Below are 23,803 nucleotides of genomic sequence, written 5' to 3'. Positions count from 1 at the left end.
GGTTAGGGAGTGTGTCAAGGCATGTATTCCTTTTTATTTATTTATTATCATTAGAATACTTCCCTGCCTGTATAGGCCTCTATCTGTCAGTAACAGTGGATTTAAGCATCATTCTTCTTCATTTGGTACAGGAGTTAAGTACTTTTCAGGCCATCAGAATTCAAGGGAGCAAGGGGAGTCATTCTATTTGTTTAAAGACAAACAAACAAAAACATCCCACCAAAAATAAACATGCAAAGGACAATGTTCCTAGGGGATTAAGTACTGCCTTCATCTACTTAATTATGAAGGATATAAACAAAACCATTTGCATGGAAACTACTAAGTGCAAACACACTAGTAATGACTGGTTTCAGTCATAAAATCCTTTTAGATGATGCAGCTAAAATCCAGTGTTCGTATTTGGTCTTGTTTTCAGATACTTCCTGAAAACTGACTCTGCCTGTCGTGAAAACTGCTTTTTTGATAAAAACACAATAGTAGTGGCTTTGCCTACAAATCTGTCCGTAAGTGTCCTGTTGTTCTTGCTTATTCTCCCTCTTTTCCACCAGATGTTTTCAACAACTGCTGTATTTTAATTGGTATAAAATAGTGCTACTCTATATAAATATATTTATCCCAAAGCTTATATGATGGCACCATGACATTGGGTATTATATTTAGGTGGAATTCACTGTAAAAAATACATTAGCTTTCTTCCATTATGGTTATTTAAAGTAAAAACAAGCACAAACAGCAGTGTCTTTACTACAAACTAGTGTGACCTTTGATTCGGAGTTGCGTCTGTTTGTGGCTGCTGTGTGAATCTGCTTTTGTCTCTTTCTCTGTTTGATCAATTCTTCAAAAATCTTTTAAAACCATTATTGTCTAAGCTGGTTTTAAAATGCTTTTGTCGTCTTATTCCTAGATATATGCATACATTGATTTCAGAAACAAAACATTGTGTTCCGAAAATATGGAGTGACATCTTCCATGAAGCACGTTTCTTTATGAAGGACTTTGATACTTTGAATAGATTATTTTACTTGAACCCCAGATTTCAATTATATTGATTTTCAGGCTGAAGTTCCTTCTGTATTAAATTTGCTGCAATAAGTTTTGCAAACTTCAAAGCAGGGGGAAACCCTGCTTCTACTCAGATAAAGCTATCCTTTCCATGGATAAAAAGTTGCTTTATAGCTCCTGTGTTATGAAGGACTTTGATACTTTGAATAGATTATTTTACTTGAACCCCAGATTTCAATTATATTGATTTTCAGGCTGAAGTTCCTTCTGTATTAAATTTGCTGCAATAAGTTTTGCAAACTTCAAAGCAGGGGGAAACCCTGCTTCTACTCAGATAAAGCTATCCTTTCCATGGATAAAAAGTTGCTTTATAGCTCCTGTGTTTATCAGATGGGAAAGTTCAGGTTTTTTTTTCTAAAGATACTTGCTTATTTTCTGAAAAAAAAAAATTATATCTTCATTTAATAGTGAGGATGAAATGCCTGTAAGAGATTACAGGCTAATGGAGAAATAGATAGCAGCTATGATTGTGCCAGCCTCATGTTCTGGAGTGCTTTAATCTTTCTGAAGCTTGACTTCTAATTTGAGAATGCTTAAGCAGCTTTAATTCCTAATATTAAAAAAAAAATTAAATTCTTAATGCCTATTTCTTCTTATTAAGAGCAGTAAATGCATATGGCTTAGCAATTCCCAGGCCTATTTGAAAATTAATGGGGTGAGAAGAATAAGTACTTTGAAAGTAAAGAATTTTGGGTGTTGTCAGAGAAACTTCCGAGGGAGGCAAGTAGACCTTAGACTTCATCTTAAGTACTCTTTTTCCTATTACCAGCCTGCTGATTAAGCAGTCTTCCCTGATGAACAACTTCTTATAGCTGACTAGTCTAAAGGAGGATTCATACTTGAAGTTAGGATATGCTAAAATAAGTCTCTTTTCTTTGCAGGAAAACAGGCAAAGCAACTTAAGTAGTAAGCTCAGTATCTTAGCTCGTGTAGACTTGTGTGTACGTGTGTGTGAAAATGTGTGTGTATCTTTCTGATAATTCTTATCTTTTCTAAGTAATGACAGGCAGTTCATCTCTGTATATGAATACAGTTCTCAATTTCAGTGCTGTAGTCAATTTCTTACACTACCTCTAAAACAATGAGTATATTGACTAAAATGTTGGAGCATTACACAAGTGTGTAACTGGACTTTTAACTACCCTCTGGCACTGCACTTAAAGTAGAGCTTTTGCCTTTTTTAAGAAAAAGTAAGGTTTGGGTTTTGTTTGGTTTTTTTTTTTTAGAAATTATGTACTATGTCTGCCTTGGAAAAGAGTAAATAGATCACAGCAGAAGGATAACTGAAGGGAAGAAACAAGCGTCATATATGTGATATGCTATTTGGACTTAAGCTTTTCCCAGTGGTTATTCTGGCTATTTTTTTTTAATTGTCCTGTTTGCACCCCCCATAAAGTAGTAAGTATTACAAGCGTGGAAATTTTGGTTTGTGGGATAATCCTTACGCTCTCTTCACTGTTTAAAAAAAAAAGATTGCAGGTGCCAAATTCAGCGAGATTTGTAAGCAGCTGTCCTGAGATGTGACTACCTGCAACTTAATTTACCTCGACTCAAAATCTCAGTTGGATACTACTGCTTGTTCACAATTTGTTGGATATTTGTAAATAATTACTAAGAGACTACCAGTGCCATAAACTTCGTCTGAGAGCAGCTAACCATACTCAAAGGATTTGGTTTAAAGTGGGCCCTCTCCCTTCCTTCACCTACTGTTCCTTCTGGTTCTTCACAGCTGGAAACCAGTGCCTGCAATGATGTAATAAAGCCTAAACAGGGAATTGAAGCCAGCAGTCAGGACAAATGTTAAGCCTCCTGTCTAAAATGTCAGCCTGCATCTCGTGCATCTCCTCTTAGTTGGCCGGGCTGAGGCAAAGAGAGTCACTGAGGTGGTAGACAACAGCTGGAACACTGTTGTGGAGAGGAGTAGGAAAGGTGTTAAAGGTTCAGAAGAATCTGCAAGACTTGGGTGCTCAGGGGCCGTGACAGCCTCAAGAACTGTCTGAACTCAAGTCCAGTGCCAAACTACAGGTATCCGTAGCAGGATGGTGTTATGAAGAGGAGGTATGAGGAGGACTGGGTAGAAGAATTGACAGCTTGGTGTTAGCCATGTTTAGCTTGTGCTGACTGACAGTTCCTTAGAAAATTCCTGTGAGAAAATGTCTGATGTGAAATATAGTTGTTACCAGATACAGCAGATAAAGTCACATTTTTAAATGTAATTAGGAAAGATGATCTTAAGTGCATGCACATATTTCACTTTGCAATTTGAAGGAGGGAAATAAATTAGTCTGATAATACAGTTGTTAAAAGAAAGGATTGATTCAGCAATTCTATTTCCTGCAAGTCTGTTGAGGAGCTTTAGGCTGCAGCTTTGTTGAAAGCGTATGTAGAGACATTGTATCACTAAATATACCATTTAGGCAGATCTGGACATACTGGGTCAAAGCAAAGCAAAGACGGTTGTAAAATTCACAATTCAATGTGTTTTGCCTTATTTTCAACTCAGTTAAAGGGAAAACATTCTTGTCCTGGTTATTAAAACCTATTCACAGGACAGATAGTGTCTACCTGTGGAACACTTCTTGTGGCTTTATGCTTTTAGATAAGGAGAAAATGGTTTTATATCAGTATAACTGAATTTTGACTGGTTTGTTTTCTGCTGTAGATTTCATGCTTTCCTCTTAAACTTTTATTCTTTCCTGAGGCATTCATCCCATCTGCTGAACTAGACAAGAATTGTATAAATAAAAGTAGGAGGTGGTTGTGTAATTAGAGTCCATCATAATGTAAATGTTTCTCCAGAAGACTTAATTCAGGTCATCTGAGCCAGCTTCGCTGGCATAGTCCACACTTAAAATGCCTCGCTTTGCTACCCGAGTGTTTATTGTTATCTGTAATTGTCTGACCCTGCTTCAAGGATTGAACTCCTTTTGCAGTGGACTTGCTTCCTTCGCGTCCTCGGTGTTGCTCCACAAACGTTCTCCTGAGGGAGCAGCTGTCGCTTGAGGAGGGTGTAGTGATGTCTGCCAGTTTTAGTCATCAGGCAAATTAAGCTGTCTCAGCCAAATGTGTATTTTTGTAATCACTACTCTTTCTACGTTACTACCTTTCTTGGATATTGCAAACTTGTGTCTGCTGTGAATCCCCTAGACATGGACTGCTGAACTCATTTGGCAAGTCTGAAGTTTGTCAGAAGAGTTTGACTTTGTTCTTCCTCCTCCTCCCCTTTGATGCAATTCATTTCCTTGGGCTCCTCTTGGGGACATCCAGCTACTCAACTGGGAGGTGGCTTTAGACAACAACGGGGAGTTGTCTGTGTTCTCTGTCACACTGTTATTTTTATGGAAAGAGGTCTCCTTGAGTATTGGCTATTCTGTTGAAACAAATAATATGTTATCCAGAAAATCAAGCATTTTTCTGATTATAAAGCATCACGACCTCTATTATTCTGAACTTGGGAGGAAATTATGTGCTAAGACTAGCAATTTGTAAGTTCTTTTGTTTTGAATACTATCGTACGCCATGGAAAAGGCAGTTTGGTGAGCTAATGTATTCCCTGAAGTATAATTACCAATTTTGTTTGTAATTTTGAGTGCTTTTTGATAACCTGCTTTACAGTGAAGGTATTTCTAATTGCAGAAGGTCTGTCTAAGAAGTCTTTTTTCTGGGACATAACTGAGGAAAATATGTATGTGCCTCTCTGTTCTCACTAGCATGTTCTCTAAACTTGGAATAGTCCTCAGATTAAATGAGAAACTAGTATCTTTAGAAACCGAAACAAAAGCTAGAGCTAACAACAGTCAGTTGGGCTAATGCTAATTAGTAATGCCTCCATTTCCTTCAGTGTGTTACTCCTGTTTTCTTGAATTTTTTTCCATGGGCTATAAGCACATAGTGTCTTGAATCAGAGTGATCACTGCAATCTGAAACAAGATGACAGAAATGGAATATTTTTTCAAAGCAGAAAATATGCTACTGTGATACTCTTAGAAAGACCTATATTTTGACTGCACTGTATAGACTCATTCTCAAAACTAATACACGGTAGTGTTCTATTTGTTCTTTGTTTTTATTTTTCCACTTTCTGTAGTCCATCTCTGTATGCCTGTACTCATGTTCTGAACAACGGCAGAGTGAGCGCACAAGCAAATCTTCATAATGAAATGGTTGGCTATTTCATTAATATAGGTCGTCTTCCTCAAGAATAAGATATCAAAACAGTCTGAAGATGTTTCAGGAGATGCTCCCTGTAACAAATCCGAGTTATTCTGTTTGTTCCTGTCTCCTGACAAGCCAGAATAACTCACTAGAAACAGCTGTGGACTTAGTTATAAACAACTTTTGCCTCTATTTGACCTCCTGCTCGACAAGAGCAGAATGGTTGCACAAGACAAACCAGTTCTGTGATAAGATGACTAAGCTCCATAAGTGTATCTTTGATGTACATAAGTCTTGGAGTAAGCTGAGTTTCATAATGGGTTGGGTTTTTTTGCATATGTAACCAACCTGTTAACTCTGTATCTGCTGAATTAACGCATAATGAAAACAAGCTGTTTTAAAATTTACCTGTGATTTTTCAGATTGAGGCAATAGCACCACCAAAAAAAAAAAGTTCTTGCTGCAGAAGACTATAAATAAGTGTAATTTATTAACTCCTTAACACCATGGTCCATCCTAATGTATTTTTAATTACATAGTGTATGAAAGTGTAAAAAATAAGCACTTTCAACATTTAATTGAAGTGATATGAGAACCTTTTAGTGCAGATACAGTTCTGGAAGTTCCACCTGGGTAGCTGAGAGATTAAAGAAAAAAGTCTCATATTTGCATATGTGATTATAGGAAAAGTGACTGTAGCAGTCCTTTAACTTCTAGATCTTCAAATAGGTTTTGCAAACCCTGTGTTCCCAAGGACGAAAGCCTAGGGCATGCTGCAGATCTTTTTGCCTATTGTTTGTAAAGAATCCGAGTTTAACCCTCTTGAACAAGCAGGCAGGAGGTTTCCCTCATGCTTTATTTTGAGTGAGTCAAGCTAATTCTTTTGGGTGAAAGTGTGGTTGTAATGGCACTTAAAAGTTTCAGCAGTGTAAAACAATCTCTGAAGGAAGGTGGAGACACGGCTTCAAACATTTCACAACTGTTTTACTGTGACGATATTTTATTTTTTCTGCTGCAGTTCACAGATCTGTATGTGTTGGCAATTAATGAAAATACAGGATTTCTGCATTCTCTGTTATTCACAAAAATAAGGAGGGTTAATTTTTTTTTTTTTTGCTTAATTTAGATATGCATGAACTTTTAAGAATGTAAAGTGAAGAAATGCTAGTGCTTAGGAATATTTCTGAGATAATTCACAATGAAGGCTCTCTTATGAAAAACAATTTAAGTATTATCAAACTAGTTGCTTGAGTACTAGCAGGTGTGTGGTATTGTGTGTTGTGTCATCTTCTGTCTTGTCCCCCAATTGCCCTGTCCCCCCATTGCCCTTTCCCCCAAAACTAAGGATCAAATTTTCTGGGTTATAATACAGGACTATTTCTTACATTTCTGGTGTCTTGATTTGTGCCTAGTCTTTGGGCTGGGGTAATACCTGATGTTTAGATAGCTCTGTATCTTACAGAGGCATCCCTGCAGTTTCTGTGCCAGGTCTCCAATTGCTACCCTTCTTTCCCACTCCAAGCATGAGACCTTTCAGACAGTGCTTTCTAGCCACTTTACTTAATTTCTGATGCTGAGAAACATTCTGTGAATTTTGTGACCCCCTCAGCCACAGTGAATAATTCATTAACAAATCACAAACTAAAATAATTTGCACAGATTGTCAAACAGTTTTATTTTTCAACAACTTCAAGAGAAAATAGGGCTATAATTGGCAGATAGGCATTTGGCACTGCTCTGGAGCTTTTCTGTATGGATAGTTTAACTCAGCCTAATTCAGTCTTACAAGGAAAAGATCTGTTTCTAACTGGGTTGTTACACTTTGAGGTTGTCAAATAAGTAGAAGTTTCAAAGAACACCATGTCTCTAATTCTATCACCTCTAATATTAATTTTCTTCTTTTAAAGTCTAGGGATTCCATCCAGTTGGATGACCTGAAGGCAGAGGTGTCACCACGAATTTCAGCAGAAGATCTGATTGATTTGTGTGAGTTGACAGGACCTAGTCATTCCAAAACACCTGTAAAGAAAACGAAGTCTAGCAAGCCAAAGCTGCTGGTGGTGGACATTCGTAACAGCGAAGAGTATCCTTCAAATCTGAGTGCCAGTCTTTCCAAATCATGCTTGTATCAATTACTTCCTCATTGTCTGCAGGCAGTGGGATGTTAAAATGGTAAATAAGGGAAAGGGTGGTGGAGGTACAGTGGAAGGACCAAAGGCAGACTTTTTTGTCATGGAGATGCCTGGTTTGCAGAGAAGAGGACAAGTGTATTTTTGCCTTCCCATTTTAGGCTGTGGGTCTGGTGAAACTACTTTGTACCAGTGAAACTACTTCGTACCAGTAGCATAAGTGTTTTAATGCTACTTTTTTTTTTATGACAGGTGTTGTCAGCAGACCTTCCCCATTTAATATGACCAATATTTGGAAGGGTGTGAAGTGGAAGGGGAGAGATAAAAGAGTTGATAGCTCATGTGCTTTGCCAATCCCACAGTGGAAAATCAATTCCTATAGAGCGCCTTCTTGCTACTGTCAGGTAGTGCAGCTATATGGATGCCCTAACTTATGTCCTCTAGTTAGCTCATAATCAGAAAAGTCTTAAAGGTATCTTGAAGCTGTATTTTTATCAGGGTTGCTACCCTGTCTACACCTTACTCATTTCTTCTTTTTCAAATACATAGTTCTTTGCTTGTGGAGTATTTTTTATTGTTTTTCTGAAGTAGTGTAGTTACGGGGTTGGGTTTGTTTGGGTTTTGGAAGGGGGAGTCCTTATAGATGTGCTTTGCCAGGAACACACATCTTCATCAACATCCATCTAAAAGTGGGAATAATGACAAGAATTTATTACAGGTAACTCTTAACATTATACCGAGTATTTGGGAATATACTTGTTATTGATTTGTATCATTTTTTTAAGTGTTGCTCCTTTCATAATAGCAAATGTGATGTAGAATAGTTGTTTTTGCAGTAGATGTACTCCTAGCTTGCTGTGTCACAAGGTATAATTCTTAATGGACAAACAATACTCAGTAGAAAAATAACAAAAGAATCATGAGTTTTAGTCCACCTTTTACTTTGAGAAAGGAGGATCATTCCTTTTACATATATTTGGCTTGTTCTTAAAGATCTCCAGTGATAGAGATTCAGCAGGCTCCCAACGTCTTTATCATTAGAAAAGATCTTCCAGTGTCTAACAAATGCTACTAGCATACTGCATGCATATTAGAAAAGTTTAAATTCTAGACAATGAGGTGAATGGTGGATCAATGCCAATATTTGGGCTAAAATATGTAGTAAAAATTTAAATAAATAATGTTTCAACCTCGGTTTTTTTCATCTAGTTTGTTAAAATACCACTTTAAAGGTAATTGTATATGCAGAAAAACACTGAAAACACTGCCACTAACATTTTTCTCTATGTCATAAATATTGCTAAATATTTAAAAGTATGGTGAAGTAGAAAAATAAATATTATTTTTACTATGTAGAGGTAGATTTATTATTTACATAGTAAACAGAATAGTATAATTGGACTATTCTAAATTAAAACTGTTATTTTCAAGGAATTATAATTTTATTGTATTCCAAACTTGAACCTGTATGTGATCTGCTCTGTAGATAAAGCAGAGTGGTCAAAGGAACACAAAAAAAGTAATTTTTCTTTTGCTTGTGTGTATTAATTTTATGCATCAGTTAAGGGTTCCAACGAAGTAGAGTTTCAGTAGAGCATCTGAGTAGTTTGACTCTTTATTTTCTGGACTCCAGGATCTAGATTGTTGAAAATGTGGTCGTCTTCATTCAGAAAACAGTAAAAATGCAGGCTATTTTCTGAGAGATAATTTCTTCATCAAGAGATAATACTTTTTAGACTCCAATTTAAAAGAGAATCCCTGGAATTAAAAACTATAAAAGGTTGTTGTTCCTGCATAGAAAGCTTTGATGCTACCGAGTTAAATAATGTTTCCATTTCCATATGCATCATTCTGATATTAATTATTTAAGCTACTTCCTAGAAACCATCAAGGAGAATGCAGAAGGAGAGCAAGTAATATAAAATGACTAGACTACAATCATTGCATTGAAAGGATTTTATCTGTGTACAGTAATGTATTTATTTATATGATAATCAGGATCAAAGGCAAGGTGTTTGGTTAAATGTTTCTATAGCTTTGCTAATAGCTTGATAATAGGTTCTACTCTACTGTCGTACTAATCCTCTTCTACTCTAGCAGAGTGGATTCAAAATTTCAATTATTTTAAAATCATTTGACTGCTATGAAGTGGTTTTATGAGACTGTCTTTCATATTACAAAATTTTAATCAGACTTTCCCTTTATATTTCTTGAATGAGGAGGCATGCTAGAGAGAGAAAATCTCCATAGCTTGAACAGTGCACTGTCATCTCTGCCGCTGTTGTTTCGGTCTGGTTGGAGTTTATGGTAGACTAAAATGTCCTGTCCTTTAAATAACAGGTGGACTTAAATCTTCCTGGTATTAGGAGGTAGGGAATGTCATTATTAAAAAGGCAGCCTGGGAGGTAGTAAAATTACTCCTTGAGTGAGTTGGTTTGTATGTCAGTTGTAGAAGAAAACATATGGTATATAGAAAGCTATTAAACTGTCACCAGTTCTGAATATACATGGGAAACCACGGGAATACTGTGTTCAGTGTCCTGTTCATTCTCGCAGTAAGGAAACAGTCTTTGTGTTTGTCACAAAATTTGAACAAACTCTACAATAGGATCAAGCAGTCTGTATGTTACTGTAGCGTGTGTTTTAAAGTGCGACAGACCATTGTAAGGTGATCATTTCTTACTTTTTTTGTTAGTCTTCCTCATCGTCTATGCCTGTCATGCTAAACTTCACTCTCACCTTGCTTTCAATATGATTTGAAAAAAGCATGAGAGGACTTTCAACAAGTATCAGACATGCTTCATATTTCGTACTAGGATGCACTTGAAAGCTAAGGCATTGTTTTGCAATGAAGCTCATGTTGCAATGCCAAGAGCTACTAACCCTTTTTCCCAATAGACAGCTTTGTAACAGAAGACTTTCTAATGAAAAGGTAATATACTCAAAGCAGTGTCTCTGTTGGCCAGCGATTTGTCTAAGGCTCATTTCATTAAGCATGTTAGCAGAAATACTGGCAGCCTTCCATTCCTATTATGAAAGTTACAGCTGCATACTTATGGTCTCTCAGTCTGTAGCAAAAAATCTTGGTCTTTTTGTGATTTGTCTTAGTACTGGAATGCTTAAGATGGTCACTTAAGATTAGGGAGGATATGAATGACAGCAAATACAGTTTGGATCTATCTAGTTTGGTACTAATGTTGATATCAAATGTATTTCTTCTTTAAAAGATTAGGTCAAATTTCTCTGAGCAGTTAAGCGTACTGAGTGGCTTAAGTGTGAGCAACTAAATCTGTCCAAAGTCATTTTCTGTCTAAATGATGATCATTTCAGAACTTTTACCCTGGTTAGTAGCAATGAGAGTGATGTGGTTATAAATGGGGTTGGTGAAGAGGGGATGGCACAGATTAGTGAAGGAGGGGTGTCGTAATTTTCCCCTTCAAAATAGAAACAAATGACAACATTAATGAATGGTACGTGATCATCTCTTTTTCTTTCAGATGTTTTTATATAGCTATGTTTTTCCCACACTGTAACAATGATGATCATAAAGCTGAAACTGTTACATAATTCACGAGAAATGAATGCTAATATTAACCTAAGTCAATTAAATCTTACCTCCATTTAAGGCAGCTCCTTTATTAAAAAGGATTCTGGGGTTTAATTATAAATTAAACTAGCTTTCTGCAAGTACAGTAATAAAGAGTGACTAATCTGGATATTTGACATTGTGTATATTTTTGCAGAACTTTGCTGTTTCCCATCTCGTCAAAGCTGTTCTTGTTTACTGTTGGGGAAGGGGAGTGTTCCAAGTGTGCGTGTACAGTCTATGAAAGTAATTCAGAGGTTTGTCAAGGTCATGGTGCATTTTCAAATTCATAAAAAGCTAGGTAGTGGTGGTCCAACTTAATTTTTATTGAAAGACTTTCACATTCAATATTTGTTCATAAAATCTCATTGAATGATCATCCTTTGAAAGTGAAGCACAACTAACTATCTCGGAGTTGCTGGCACTCATATGTTGTTTGCTTTTCAATACCCAATACACACTTGCTGTTAGTGGGACTACAGATAATACATAATGCTCGTTGTCTGGGAATCTGAGTGCACGTACATTAGAGTTTTAGTTTGGATCAAAATTGTAGGGGGGTTGCAGGCGTTGGCAGGAGGTTTAAGGAAATTTTCCAATAATCCCTATTTAGTTTTAGTTCTCATTGTAAGTACTTCATTCCTTTTGCATAAAACTCCTTTGGAAGAGGTGCTCCAGCTGTTTATTTGTATTTGGCTCCTGTTACCAGACTAGAGCTGATTTGAAGTAAAATCCACGAAAATATGTATACTGTGGATATTGGTTCTTTAGCACCAAGTGTTTCATTTAGCAGATCCGTTTCTGCTGTGCTATGTCCTTTATGAAACAAACAACTCCTCATTCTGTTCTTTTTTTCTATGTAGTGTCAGAAGTTGTTTTCTCCATATGAGTAAGTAGTAAATGAGGTTTGTCAAAATATACTAGCACGAAAGACCAACACTGTTGTATCATGACAGCCAGGATGAAGAGCATGTTCATCATACAGCTGTGCGTGTACCACAGATTTCTCTGCCTTTCAGATGTCCTTAACTGATCTTCCTAAGCTTTAACCGTGGCCACATTTCTGGCAGCATCAATGTCCCGTTTGCATCAGCATTTACAGCAGAAGGGGATCTCATCCAGTGCCCAGCAACTGCCATGCTCCAAAGCTTTAAAGGAAGAGTTGTGGTGATTGTAGGAAATGCAGTGAAGAACACAGCTGCTGTAAGTATATTGCTATAACATATATGTTTATACTTAGAAATACATCAGCAACATGAATACAGACCGTAGGAAATAAATGCTGAGTCTGGATAATTCAGATTGGTAACTTTGGGTATGATGACAGGATTTGGGGTGATTTTTTGTTGTTGTTAATTTCTGCTTCTAGACAAAGACATATTTCTCTTCAAGTGATCAATATCTGAGAAAGTTGATGTTTTGAAATTAAATTATTTAACATTACCTTTTTCAGCTTTAAAATCTTTATTTTTGGCATGTTATAGAAGTGACATCAGCACTTCTAACGTGCATCAGTAAAATCTAGTTTTCAAAACTGACTTGCATTTACTTTCTGTGGTGTTGGGAAGCACGCACAAGGTAGGTGGGATGGGAACAGGTATATTATGAAGTCCAAAGGAAATAAGATATAATTCATATTCATACTAATAAAAAACAATGTATTGATTAGTTTTTTAGAATCATGCAGTTGTGCTCAGTGAAGAGGAGAATGGTTCCTACTGGTAACTTTCGTATGATACTTTTATTGTCAGCGCCTTTAACTAGACAGGGAGAATATTCAGACTTGCTTATTCCTTTTTATAACTAAATATTTGGTGGTGTTATGAACCAGCGGAATAACAGGTAGAAGTATTTCTTTTGCCATTCTTCTCTTAGGTGAAGGGAAGTTATCTTTTTTTTTTTTTTTTTTTTTTAAAGACATGCTCTTAAGTATGGCATACCTTTAGTTCACCACAGTTTCTTAAGCCTATTTACTCAAAGGGCATGAACTGTAGCCCTGATATGACAAGGAGGGCTGTGGACCATTAAAAGGTCTTCATGTGGTGGACAGCACAAGCATTGGCACGACACACGTTGGAGTTTTTTATACATATAGGGAGTTGTAAGTAGCATGAGAAATCCATTGCATTAACCTGTGTTTCATTATTTAGAAAATTAACTTGTGATATGTATCATGTCTCTTAAATAGTAACAGAGATGGCATAAAAGAGATTGTACAGCATATCTCAAATAGTTTCAGTCAGTGAGTGTCTAGGTTTGTGCATGAGATTTGGGTAAGTTCATGATAAATATTTCAACATGAAATCCATCAACTTGAATATAGCTCACTAAATGCTGAATTCATAAATCCTCCCCTCAAAGGAACAAGCGCAAAATGCATAAAATGCTAAGAGCCAAATGGAGATGATTTAAATGACGCTTTACGTGTTTGATGGTGGGTTATGCAGCTGCTTTCAACAATTACATTTTAAATCACTGAACATCCTAATTTATTTCAGTAAGAGCCTAACCATTCACTGTGGTGAAGGAACAGGAAAAAGAAAGTGCTTTGGTATTCACTAATGAGTGTCTTTATGGGAGATATCCCATATACTACCAAGTCATTTTCTGGGAGTTGTTTTCCAGGACCAGTTAGAAATGTTTTATCTGAAACAAAAAAACACTGTAAGTATTCTGTCTAAAACAGAATGAAAAAACAACCTGAAACAAGTGTCTGAAGGAAAGAAAGGACAGAGGCTTTACAGTGCGGGCTGTGGGTTACACCATAGCTAAGAAGATACAATTTTCTCCTGTAATGTAGTGACACTTCTTATGCAAACTTAGATTTTTTTTTTTTTTTTTAACATTTCATTAAATTAAAATTGAGTGTTTCCTTTGCAGTGCAGCTAAAGAAAACTTGCAGTGTGCTTAGTAAGAGGGTGCTGCCTTATCCTCTAAACCCAGACTTTCTGCAACTGAGACAATGTTGACCCAGTTTACCTGGAATTGTCAATATTATAGCTTTCCGCAAAAGAGAAACGCTGCTTTGCCTCTTGATTTGCTTTAGAGTTCTTGAAAGTCTAACTAAAGAGTATAGAGTTTTAAATAGCAACAAAATACTGGATTGACCAGTTTGACCACAAATTAATTAAATACTGGAGCCTAAATACTGGTAGGAACTCACCACCTGTCTCACACCCTTAAAGTACATATAAAACCAGCCTCAATTTGACTGTGATAAAATTTAGAACTCCTTTCTTTTGTGGATTATTTTTTAAGGCCAGTTTCAGTTTTACTCTGCATGGCTGCATAGAACTGTCTGTCACTATTCATGAACTTAATGAATCCAAAACTATGTAGCTCGAGGGTTGATGAGAACAATAGCTATTAGTTTTTAAATTTTACTAGGTAATCCAATCATATGAAAAATTGCAAAAGTGAATATGTGGAAACAAAACCAATTTTGTCCAAAGAAATGTTATAAGATGTTCAGCTTAAAATGTATTTCTTCTAAACAGAGTTATGTATTTCCAGCTGAAAAGGGATGAGCCACAAATTATACCCTCCACCGTAAAGGAGAATTTTTCAGAAGTGTTCACTGATACTTCATTAAAAATATGGAGATTGGCATTATTAGGTGTTTGGTTTAAATTTATGCAGAACTGAGAGAGCTGGGGGTAAGTTTAAAAAAACACTGATTATTTATGGGGCTATCTATAATTAGAAGGTTGAATCTTTCAATTGCGTTTCATATTAGTAGCCTACTTGACATCATTTAAATAAATTAAAAATAAAAAAAAAAGCAAAGTTGACTGTATTGAACAAGTCTTTTTCCCCTTTTCACACTTCTTTTCTGTTTCTATCTTTTCTATTTAATTTGGTGCCAGATGATAAAACATTTAAATCGGAAAGAAAATGCTGTCTAGAATTTGGTAGGCGAGAGGGAAAACTGAAAATTTCACCACAACACTGTTCCAGCAGGAGGCAAAGGAAGCCAGCAGTGCCGCAGACTTCAGCGTAGCTCTGTCTCTAGTTGAACACTTCCTTAGGACAGAATTAAAACAGGGTAATCCTGCTTGTTAAGCCATTTAATTTACTCACCCTAAAAGTTAAATGAATAGATTGGCTGATGTACAACAGCCTTACTGAGTATGCCATTAGCAGCATAAAGGTAGTGTAAAGAGGAGCTTGCAGTGGGCATCGTGTGGGGTGCTTGGCTCGCACTTCTTGGCAGAATATTCCTTCCTTTAGGCTGGTTCTCACTTTGTGCCAGCCTTTCTTCTCCTAGGGGATTCTGGGCACTTGTTAACAGAGCAGATACTTGTTTGTCTCTGAAAACAGCAGGAAACCTCTACATAAAAGGCATTATGCTGTAGTTAATCAACCAGATTCTATTTTGGTTTTTAACTTTTACATACATTAAGTGGCAGCATCTCTTAAGTGAATTAAATTCGCCTTTCCCACATCCTTTGATAGATAAGTACCTTGTAAATTCCACTATGGGCAAGGGATCATTACAGTTGGGAGTATAATAGTTAAATAGGCAATGAGTGCTCAACTGTAGCTTCTTTTTTTGGTGCATGGCAAATAGCATGTCTCCCGATTTTTGTCACTTTCAAAGTCTGAGATACAGCAAGTGCAAAGGCAGATCATAGTTATGCATATGTTAGGACGGGGGTTGGTTTGGGTCATTTTTTGGAAGGGTGACATTACTTCTTCATCTCCCCTCCTTCAGTCAACTTTGAGGTGCTAAGCCATTATCTGTTTCTGTTTCCGTTTCCAACCGTTTGTCTGTATTACCGCAATGTTGACTGAAATTAGAACAGGAGGAATACCTTACTTAATATTAAATCATGCTCCAGCAACTCAATTTTGACAGTGACACGCTTCTACTTGTGTGATGTGATTGTTTAATATACATGTGTTTCCCTGGTGGTTTAATATATGTGTTTTATTGTCAGTTAAATGCTATAACAGAATAAAGTATACAGGACACTTTAATCTGTCTAATAATTAGCAACTCATTTATTTCTTGCCTTGGAAAAAGAGAGTTAGATAAGCTGTAAGTCAAAGCTTAAAATAATCTGTCTTTATAGCAGGGAAATAAATTCTAAATTGTAACTTCTGATTGTTCCATTGATTATTTTTTGTCTAGATAAGTTATGCTGCTATAAATACATTGTCTAGACAATTTCTACAAGTTACTGAAGCAAAGTAGTCATTCTTATTGCATCACAGTAGCTAATAAATAAATATATGAATTATCTCCAAAGCAAAGACAAGCAGTCCCGATTTTCCATGAGATCTTTCTGACCCTTTTCAAGGCAAGAGGGAGAAGGTCAAGTTCAAGATTCTTTTTGTATAACATACTCCTAGCCTGAAAAAAAAAATTTTTTTCTATATGAAAGTAACATTTTCTATCTCTCGGCACACTATCAAAAATGCATTTCTTCTTATATGAAGATATATAGGTTAAAGTGTCCAATTACCACTGAATTTGTGTGGTTTTGTTGTCATCTTCCTCAGGCCTTTTAAAAAGGCCTTGCCAGAGAAGCAAGTCCCTGCATGCTGAAGCTGGTTTCATGTTATAAGCCTGTCTTAAAAACACAAATGGATACCCATGAAACTTCATAGGGTGATCTGGAGATTAGGTGTTGTATAGAATACTAAAGGGCAGGTGCATTGGTGCTTCTAAAGACAGATACATTTAGTTAGAAGGGCCTAATGAAACTTCTGGAGTGAAAGTAAATAGAAATAAGGCAGTAAACTTCTTGAGATGTTTCCACTATACATCTTTCAGATTCTACGTTTCCTTGTAAATATTCTCTGCAGAAAAGTGATTGAATAAGTGGAATGAAAACTGAAGGTATTTTCTCTTTGCAGGGATGGAGGGGCTCCTTGTGATTCCCAGAATGGCTCTTTTTCATGTTTGTGTTGTTAAGGCATCACCCTCATTTCCGCATTCAGAGTCAGAGCCTACTGGAATCGTCAGGTGCCTCTCTGTTGCCTTAAAAGAGGAAGAGATTGAGCTTGTATTTTGAAGAGATTGAAAGGCTTAGTTCATCAGCCACAATCCTGCTGGTTGTAACTCTACCCAAGACATGGTTAAGTCTTCATTATTTTATTCTGTAAAGTCTGTATTATTTTATTTAGTCCTTTTTATTATTGTAAATTGTATGCATGTTTTCCTTCATCGACAGAAAGTAGTCCGGTTGCTGTTGCCAGTACATTGCTCTTCACACGGCCCGAGAAAGACACTTGGGCTGCCAGCCAGGACTTGTGTTATGCTGTTGTAATTCTGTCCCTGTCAGCGGCTTTGGTTAGTTTGCACTGAATGCCTCAGGTGCAGCAGAGATGACCTAAATATTCCCCCTTTCCAGCTAGGTATGAAAGAGGAAAAGCGGAAAATGAAAGATGGAGGCTCAGGAGCAGAATTTGAGTGTTGCTTTTCCTCTTCTGAGGTAGGTGCCGAGGAAAGCAGGCTATTTGTAAAACTCCAAATAGGTTCTCTTTTTTAATGTTTACTGAGACCGACGGTTACAGTTACTGGAAATTTTAGTTGGTTGGTTGATGTAGACATTGTTTGGCCCATCTGTGTGCCTTACTACACAGAGATTTGGATGTTTCTGAGATGAGGAATTGTGGAGTCCTCAGCTTTACCTATCAAAATATGTCTGACTTCTGAGAGATGCTGGCAAGCAGGATCTCAGTTCTTCTCAATCATCTGGGAGATCTGTAAGGACAGGAAAGATGGGAGGTGATGAACCTGAATCCTGGAGTAGTGCTGTCAGGCTCCAGAGTTTCCTTCAGGCATGTCAGTCTTGGCTGTGATTATACTGTCTTTGTGGGCTGCACCTCTGAAAGAGCACCCTTGTCCTTGCATGAGCTTGCATGGATTGGGTTGTATCCGTATAACTCAGGGCTACTGCATCATAACATAGAATTATCACTTTCTGGGGCTGTTTTTCAGCTCTGAGTGTTTTATATTTCCTGTTATCCAGTTCAGAAAATCTGAAATAGTGATAACTATTGTGTAAGGGTATGGCTAGCTAGAATGGTATTGGAGAATTTGGCAATTCCAGTATCCATACTGCTTGTCTGGGGCAATGTTGTTTTGCTTTTTTCTACACTGTATCTGAATCAGCTTTTGAAGAGGACTGCCTGACTGCTTCAGGAGGGAATGTCTCCGTTGTGTGGAAGGTCCAAAGACTTTTGTCCTGGAGTTTAAGAAGAAACGGGACAAAACTAGCAGTTTGGGTAGTATTCGTAAAAAGTACTGCAAATCACAAAGAAAGATTTTTCACTGTCAGGTATTTCTTTGAACATTTTTCAACATCTAGGGCAATCTTTAGACTTGGAGGGGGGTAGAATCTTTCAGAAAGACTCATGCTTGCTTTTTTATATTCAAGCCAACTGTTACGCATTTTCTTAAAAATACATACTTTTGTTCACTAACAGCTTTTTTTATTTTCTGTTGAATCAAAAATAGAATAGGTTTGCTTTCTGCATTTTAATTTTACAATCCATTCAACTGTATTGGGTGCACTGAATATATTTTGGTCAGTATAAATTAGCTGTGTTACAACAGCTAAATCTCTGCAATTGAGTTTTCATTTTCAAGTGCTCGCTCTCAGCTGGGCATTTTTTTACATATATATAATTTCTAAGTGGAAAATTAAAAATGCAGATATTTAAAATTTATTACTTGAAGAAATTTGAGTGTTGCTGTTACTTTCATTCTCAGTAAAATTTATTGTGAAACCAGCTATTAAATACCTGTTTGTGCAGACTTATTTTTAAATCTTTGCATGTAAGTCCTTTAAGTTACTGCTGTATTTTTGTACTGATGGGATGGAAAGTGCTCCTTTTCAGCCAGGTCTGCATGTAAAGAATTTTTCCTTGATCTTGTTAGAGCAGTAAGTTCTGTGCTTTCTTTTTTCCCTTTTTTTTTTTTTTTTAACATAGTATGTGTTTGCACAAAGTTATGCTTTTTGTGTTTTGTACTTCCATTCAGTTTGTGCTAATACTGTAACCATTAACTAGGCACTGTTTTGTTGATATGGGAGGCTTTAGGAGCCTATCTTTCCCTTGGTGATAAAGTGCCATTTCATTTATCTGGAACCCTTTAATATAAGAAGCAGCTGACTAAAGATAATCTTGTGTGCTCGGTCTGCTTTATGGCATATGGAAAGTGGTGTTAAAAAGCTCTAGACTGATCATCTTGACTATGGTGTGCTTTCAGAGTGGTGAACTCTTGACTGAAATCATACAGCAAAACAGACCGCAGTCCCTGAGAGGTTTGTGTAGCATGTGTGTACAAAGAAAAACTAGTAGTAATCTTGAGACAATGGATAAGTACTACAAAATTTGGTTGATATTTCTCCTCCAGCTTCTAAAGTGTCTCTTTTTCTTCTGACTCACTCAGAATATGATATTAACATTTATACCCTGGTAACATCTGTCACAGCAGTCTTTCTGGTATTCTGGCGCAGTATGTTACTCCTCCTTCCCTCCCAACTTGCCCTTTAATTACAACCTGTCACAAGAATGTCTGTGAAAGTGAATAATGTGTACATAGCAATGCTGATGGCTAGCCCAAAGGGTGCTGGGAACGATGCTGCTCAAGCTGTTGTGTTATTAGACTGTTTGCTGTAGACAGTCTAAAAATGTGCCATGCCTGGTGTAATACATTCAGCACACTTGAAAGCTGTGATTTTACTGCTTGGAACAGGGTAGTTCAATTTAAATGCTAGATGCAGCCAGTAAAAAGGCAGTAACTGAACTTTCTTAGGAAGTACATTTTGAGGAAGGGCCACCTGATGCCGAAAGGAAAAACCTTGAAGTCTTGTAGCATCCCTTTAATCCTCTACCTCAGATAAGCATAACTCTGTTTCCCCCAAGTAGTGGTGTTGTCTAAATGAAAACAGAAGCATTACAGAGGGCTGTGATCCGTTGGTGGGTGGTATGGGGAAACATATATATCTCAGTAGTAATGTCAACACAAGCATTTGATAAATTTGAGAAAGTATAATCACCTTATAAATGACGGAGGTTCATTTCTATTTAAAATCAACCTGTATAATGGAAATTTAATTGTGCACTACTTTTACATGTTTCAATAAATCTCTCTTTAAAAGCTAGGTGGTTTACATGTTACTAAGGATGATATAACCCATTTGCTTATCTTCTCTCCATGTTATCTTCTGTCTTAAGAGCACCTCTGTAAATTAGATTTAGTGGACTACAAATTGTGTATTCAGGTGCCTGTTATTAAACTTCTAGTTGACACTTTATGATAGCATTTATAAAGGAAATAGAGCCCATGTGTGAAGTCCAAGGTGGCAGTTTCTGCTGTAGAAAGTCTGTGGCATTAATTCAGAAGAGCACCTTGGGCTTTTTTTGACATGTGAAACTTTGATCTTTTTGGATCACTCATTTTTTCAACTTTTTAGGAAACATTAATTTTGTCATCTTTCTTAATTTCTTGGATTTAAGTTACTGATATTTGAAATAAATGAAGGTCACATTGGGGAGGAAGTCTATATAGCTATTTCAAATAGTCCTTCCTCTCACGCCCCTCCATCAGTGCACATGCCAGAAATAACACTTTCATGTGTTTTGAAAATACTAGGTTCATACAGTATATTTTGGCAGGGAAAGATACCAGGTGGTTGGAACATTTCAGAAACATGATGAACAAGTTCCCATTCTTATCTGTGACAGACGAACTCCTCTGTCTGGGACAGGAAGGCAAAAACATGTACTGAGGAGCAGAACTATAAAAAGTCAAAGCTTTGATTCGGAAGACTGCAATGCTAGTAAGAGACTACTTCTAAATCAACTCTTTACCAAAAGTTACTGTTTCTACTTTCAGTGACACAATGTGGGAAGGCAGAAGGTAAAACTAGGAATGTCTTTAATCGGATCAAATCCTGTTACCCTATGAGTTAAACCTTGACTCTTTTCTTCTTTGCAGTGTGGAGACAGGTGTATGTGCAAAGCTCTTGGAGGCTGATATTTGGAGTTTGATGGCAGCTCTCAGCTTATGGCAATGTATATGCCTCTGGGCCCCTGACTTGCAGCTAATTCCCACAGTAATGAGGTACCAATAGTAGTACATTCCCTGCTCACTGGGTTTTCCCTGGTTGGATGTTCAGATGCAATATTTTGAGCTGTATTTGCAGCCTTTTTCACCAAAGCTATGTAGACAACTGCAGACAGTTCTGTGGCAACTTAAAAAAAAAAAAAAAAAAAAAAAAAAAAAGGCAGTTCATCTTGTGGTGTATCATCTTGTGCTCTTGTGCTTTCTGCCTGTCATTTGCTAACAGCCACAGATTCTGCAGTGCTTGCTTCGCAGAAGCCCTGCAAGAAGCGAGAGATTCCTCACCATAAGGTTATAAAGGAACCTCTTGTCATATGCAGTGAAGAAAATTTATTTCCAGCCATAGCTTGGTTACTAAAGCAGTTCTAAAGTACAGTGGGACACAGGCCTTAATGCTCAAACCCTAAATACAAAGCATTTGTTTGCATATTTTCTTTTCAGATTACATGGAATGGTAGTTGTATTATGGCTAGGGCATTCAAAAACTTGGAGCAGAGTTCACAGTTTATTATTGGAAGTGTAAAATTATCAGTAGACGGAGAGTGGAACCTCTCTGCTGACACGTGGGACGTTGTACTCAGCAAATAACATGCTGCTTTCTGTCAGTCTGAACGCTTGTTGCCATTTTTCATTTCTGCCAGCTATGAGCAGCATTGGTGTCCAAGACAGAGCACTATCCATTAGTCACAGATGGAGAACACTGTGAGGTGACAGATATGTACATATGAAGTTAGAGATGTGTGGTAGGGGTATTTCACTAGGAATTTGTACTATTTTTGTAGCTCATGGTATGCGCAGCTGAGTGCTATTTTTGACAAAGAGAAATACCTTTGTCTCTGTTTTACTATACATGACATCTTTATGGACTGAGATTATAGCGAGAGGTAGTTGGACTCTCCTAGTGATATCTCTGTGCATATTACACCACCTTTGCATTAGAGAACCTCTCTAAAAGCATGGCACTTACTTTTCTCATGAAAACTGTCATCCACATACGGTCTAACGTTACTATTAGCTGGTTTGATTGTTTGATTGTGGGGATTTTTGCGTTTGATCCTTTGAATCCTGTACTGACTGACCCAAACTAATGGGGGAAGAGATGATTGAGCTTCCTTTTGGTCTTCCTTAGGCAAGTACCTGAAACAAACATAACAGCCAGAATGTCCTGACTGATCCACTGTGACCTCTTACTCTGCCTCAACAAGTCCCCAGTGGTTACAGATCATGTACTAGTTGCTCACTCCCTGGTTAAACCCATCCTGAAACACAGAAAGGAATGCAGTATCTATGTTTGACACATAAGTGGACAGAAGTAAATTCCTTGCATATATAAAATACCTTCAGTGTGAAGCGAAAGTTCTGGCTATGGAAGGAGTTTAAAACTTTGCTACTATGAACTCTTGCCTGTTAAAGAGATTATTTCAGGTCTTGTACTTGATCAGGTAATCATGTGGTATATCTTGTTCTGCCTTAGTATCTGTTATACTATCACAGGTAATTAAAAGGAATGTAAATGTAAAAAGAAATCCCATGCGCTAAGTTTGGATGGGGTGCCTACTGTTGTTCTTGAGTTGGTAATTTATTTGTTTGTGCAAAGTTAGTTATTTGGACATCATGCTTGCACAAGGTTCTGGAATAGTATCACAAATAATTTTAAAGAGTCAAAAAGGGAATTACAAATGTTTTACATAGCCTATTTGGAAGCACTCAGTGATTTTGTTAATGGTACTAATTTGTCAATCAAGTATAAAGCAACAATCTCAAAGACTGGGATTTAAAAGGCAAGCTTGACATGTGATACACAAAATATTGTTCCTTTGTTTTTTGATTTTGATGTTTTGATACATAATTTTTGTTACTTTGATTTTTTTTTAATCATTGATGTTATTTTGATATACAAAATATTGTTCCTTCATCAATGTAGCAACTTTTCATTAAGTTGCTACACGAAAACTGGCAACAGCTGTGTTTGGTTTATGGAAAGAATTAATTGAGGAGAGAGGCTTTCAAGGACTGGGTTCTGTGTGTGTGTGTGCTTGCACTATGTAACCTGCTTATGGGCAGATTGTAGGGGGGAGAGTACAGCTGCTAGACCCCAAATTCATATCTGACATCTGTGAAATCACATCATGTTGGACAAGTTTGATAGGTAAGCAAATGACTACCATCAAACTGTGATGCTTGTATACTTGGGAACCTACAGAAAACAGCTGGGAGTTAGATTAATGCAGAGAAGAATATCTGTTAATTCATGCTTTGAGAGGGATTCCAGTGATTACTCTGAGATTAAATAATCCTGTTAGAATGAGGTAAAAATCCTGCCTAAGCAGAGATAAATAAAGTTCAGGGTTATCAGTGTGACACTTTCACGACCACGAAATTCATCCCAGCTGTTTCAACAGACAGGCCTGGGTTCCTGTGTTGGACTAGTTGATGCAAAGGAAGAACTTCCAGGGTCCAATAATTTTTTCTTTTGTTTAACTTGCCTTACTTAACACAAAGTTATTTTGATTTAAGGACTATAATATGCAGTGTGCTAATGATATATCTGTTTCAGTTTGCAGCCCATCTAGTGAAAAACAAGTACCCAAGGGTCTGCATCCTGGATGGAGGAATCAACAAGATCAAGCTAACTGGTCTCCTCACTGTTCCTTCTCCACAAATTTAAGTGACTGTAAACATTCAGAACAATCTGTCTGAATAGGGGAGTCTTACTGTACAACATGGATATCCCGAACCCAAAGGGCATTATGGCATCTTCACTATACAAGCTATCCTGATAATCAG

The 23,803-nt window shown here is 37.0% G+C and overlaps 1 protein-coding gene across 1 annotated transcript; it reads left to right on the top strand.

Annotated features, from left to right (window-relative positions):
• Positions 1 to 418: 418 nt before the first annotated feature.
• LOC104075444 (TBC domain-containing protein kinase-like protein) lies at positions 419 to 23,803 on the top strand (the record flags this gene model as incomplete). The annotated part of the gene is made up of 4 exons (XM_009575953.1): positions 419 to 506; positions 7,128 to 7,303; positions 11,979 to 12,138; positions 23,574 to 23,803. Coding segments are annotated over 4 exons (535 nt in total), but the record flags the coding sequence as incomplete, so codon positions are not given.

Source organism: Fulmarus glacialis, unplaced genomic scaffold (genome assembly GCF_000690835.1).
Source record: "Fulmarus glacialis isolate BGI_N327 unplaced genomic scaffold, ASM69083v1 scaffold48134, whole genome shotgun sequence".
NCBI lineage: Eukaryota > Metazoa > Chordata > Aves > Procellariiformes > Procellariidae > Fulmarus > Fulmarus glacialis.
This window is presented reverse-complemented; position numbering and strand designations above follow the sequence as displayed.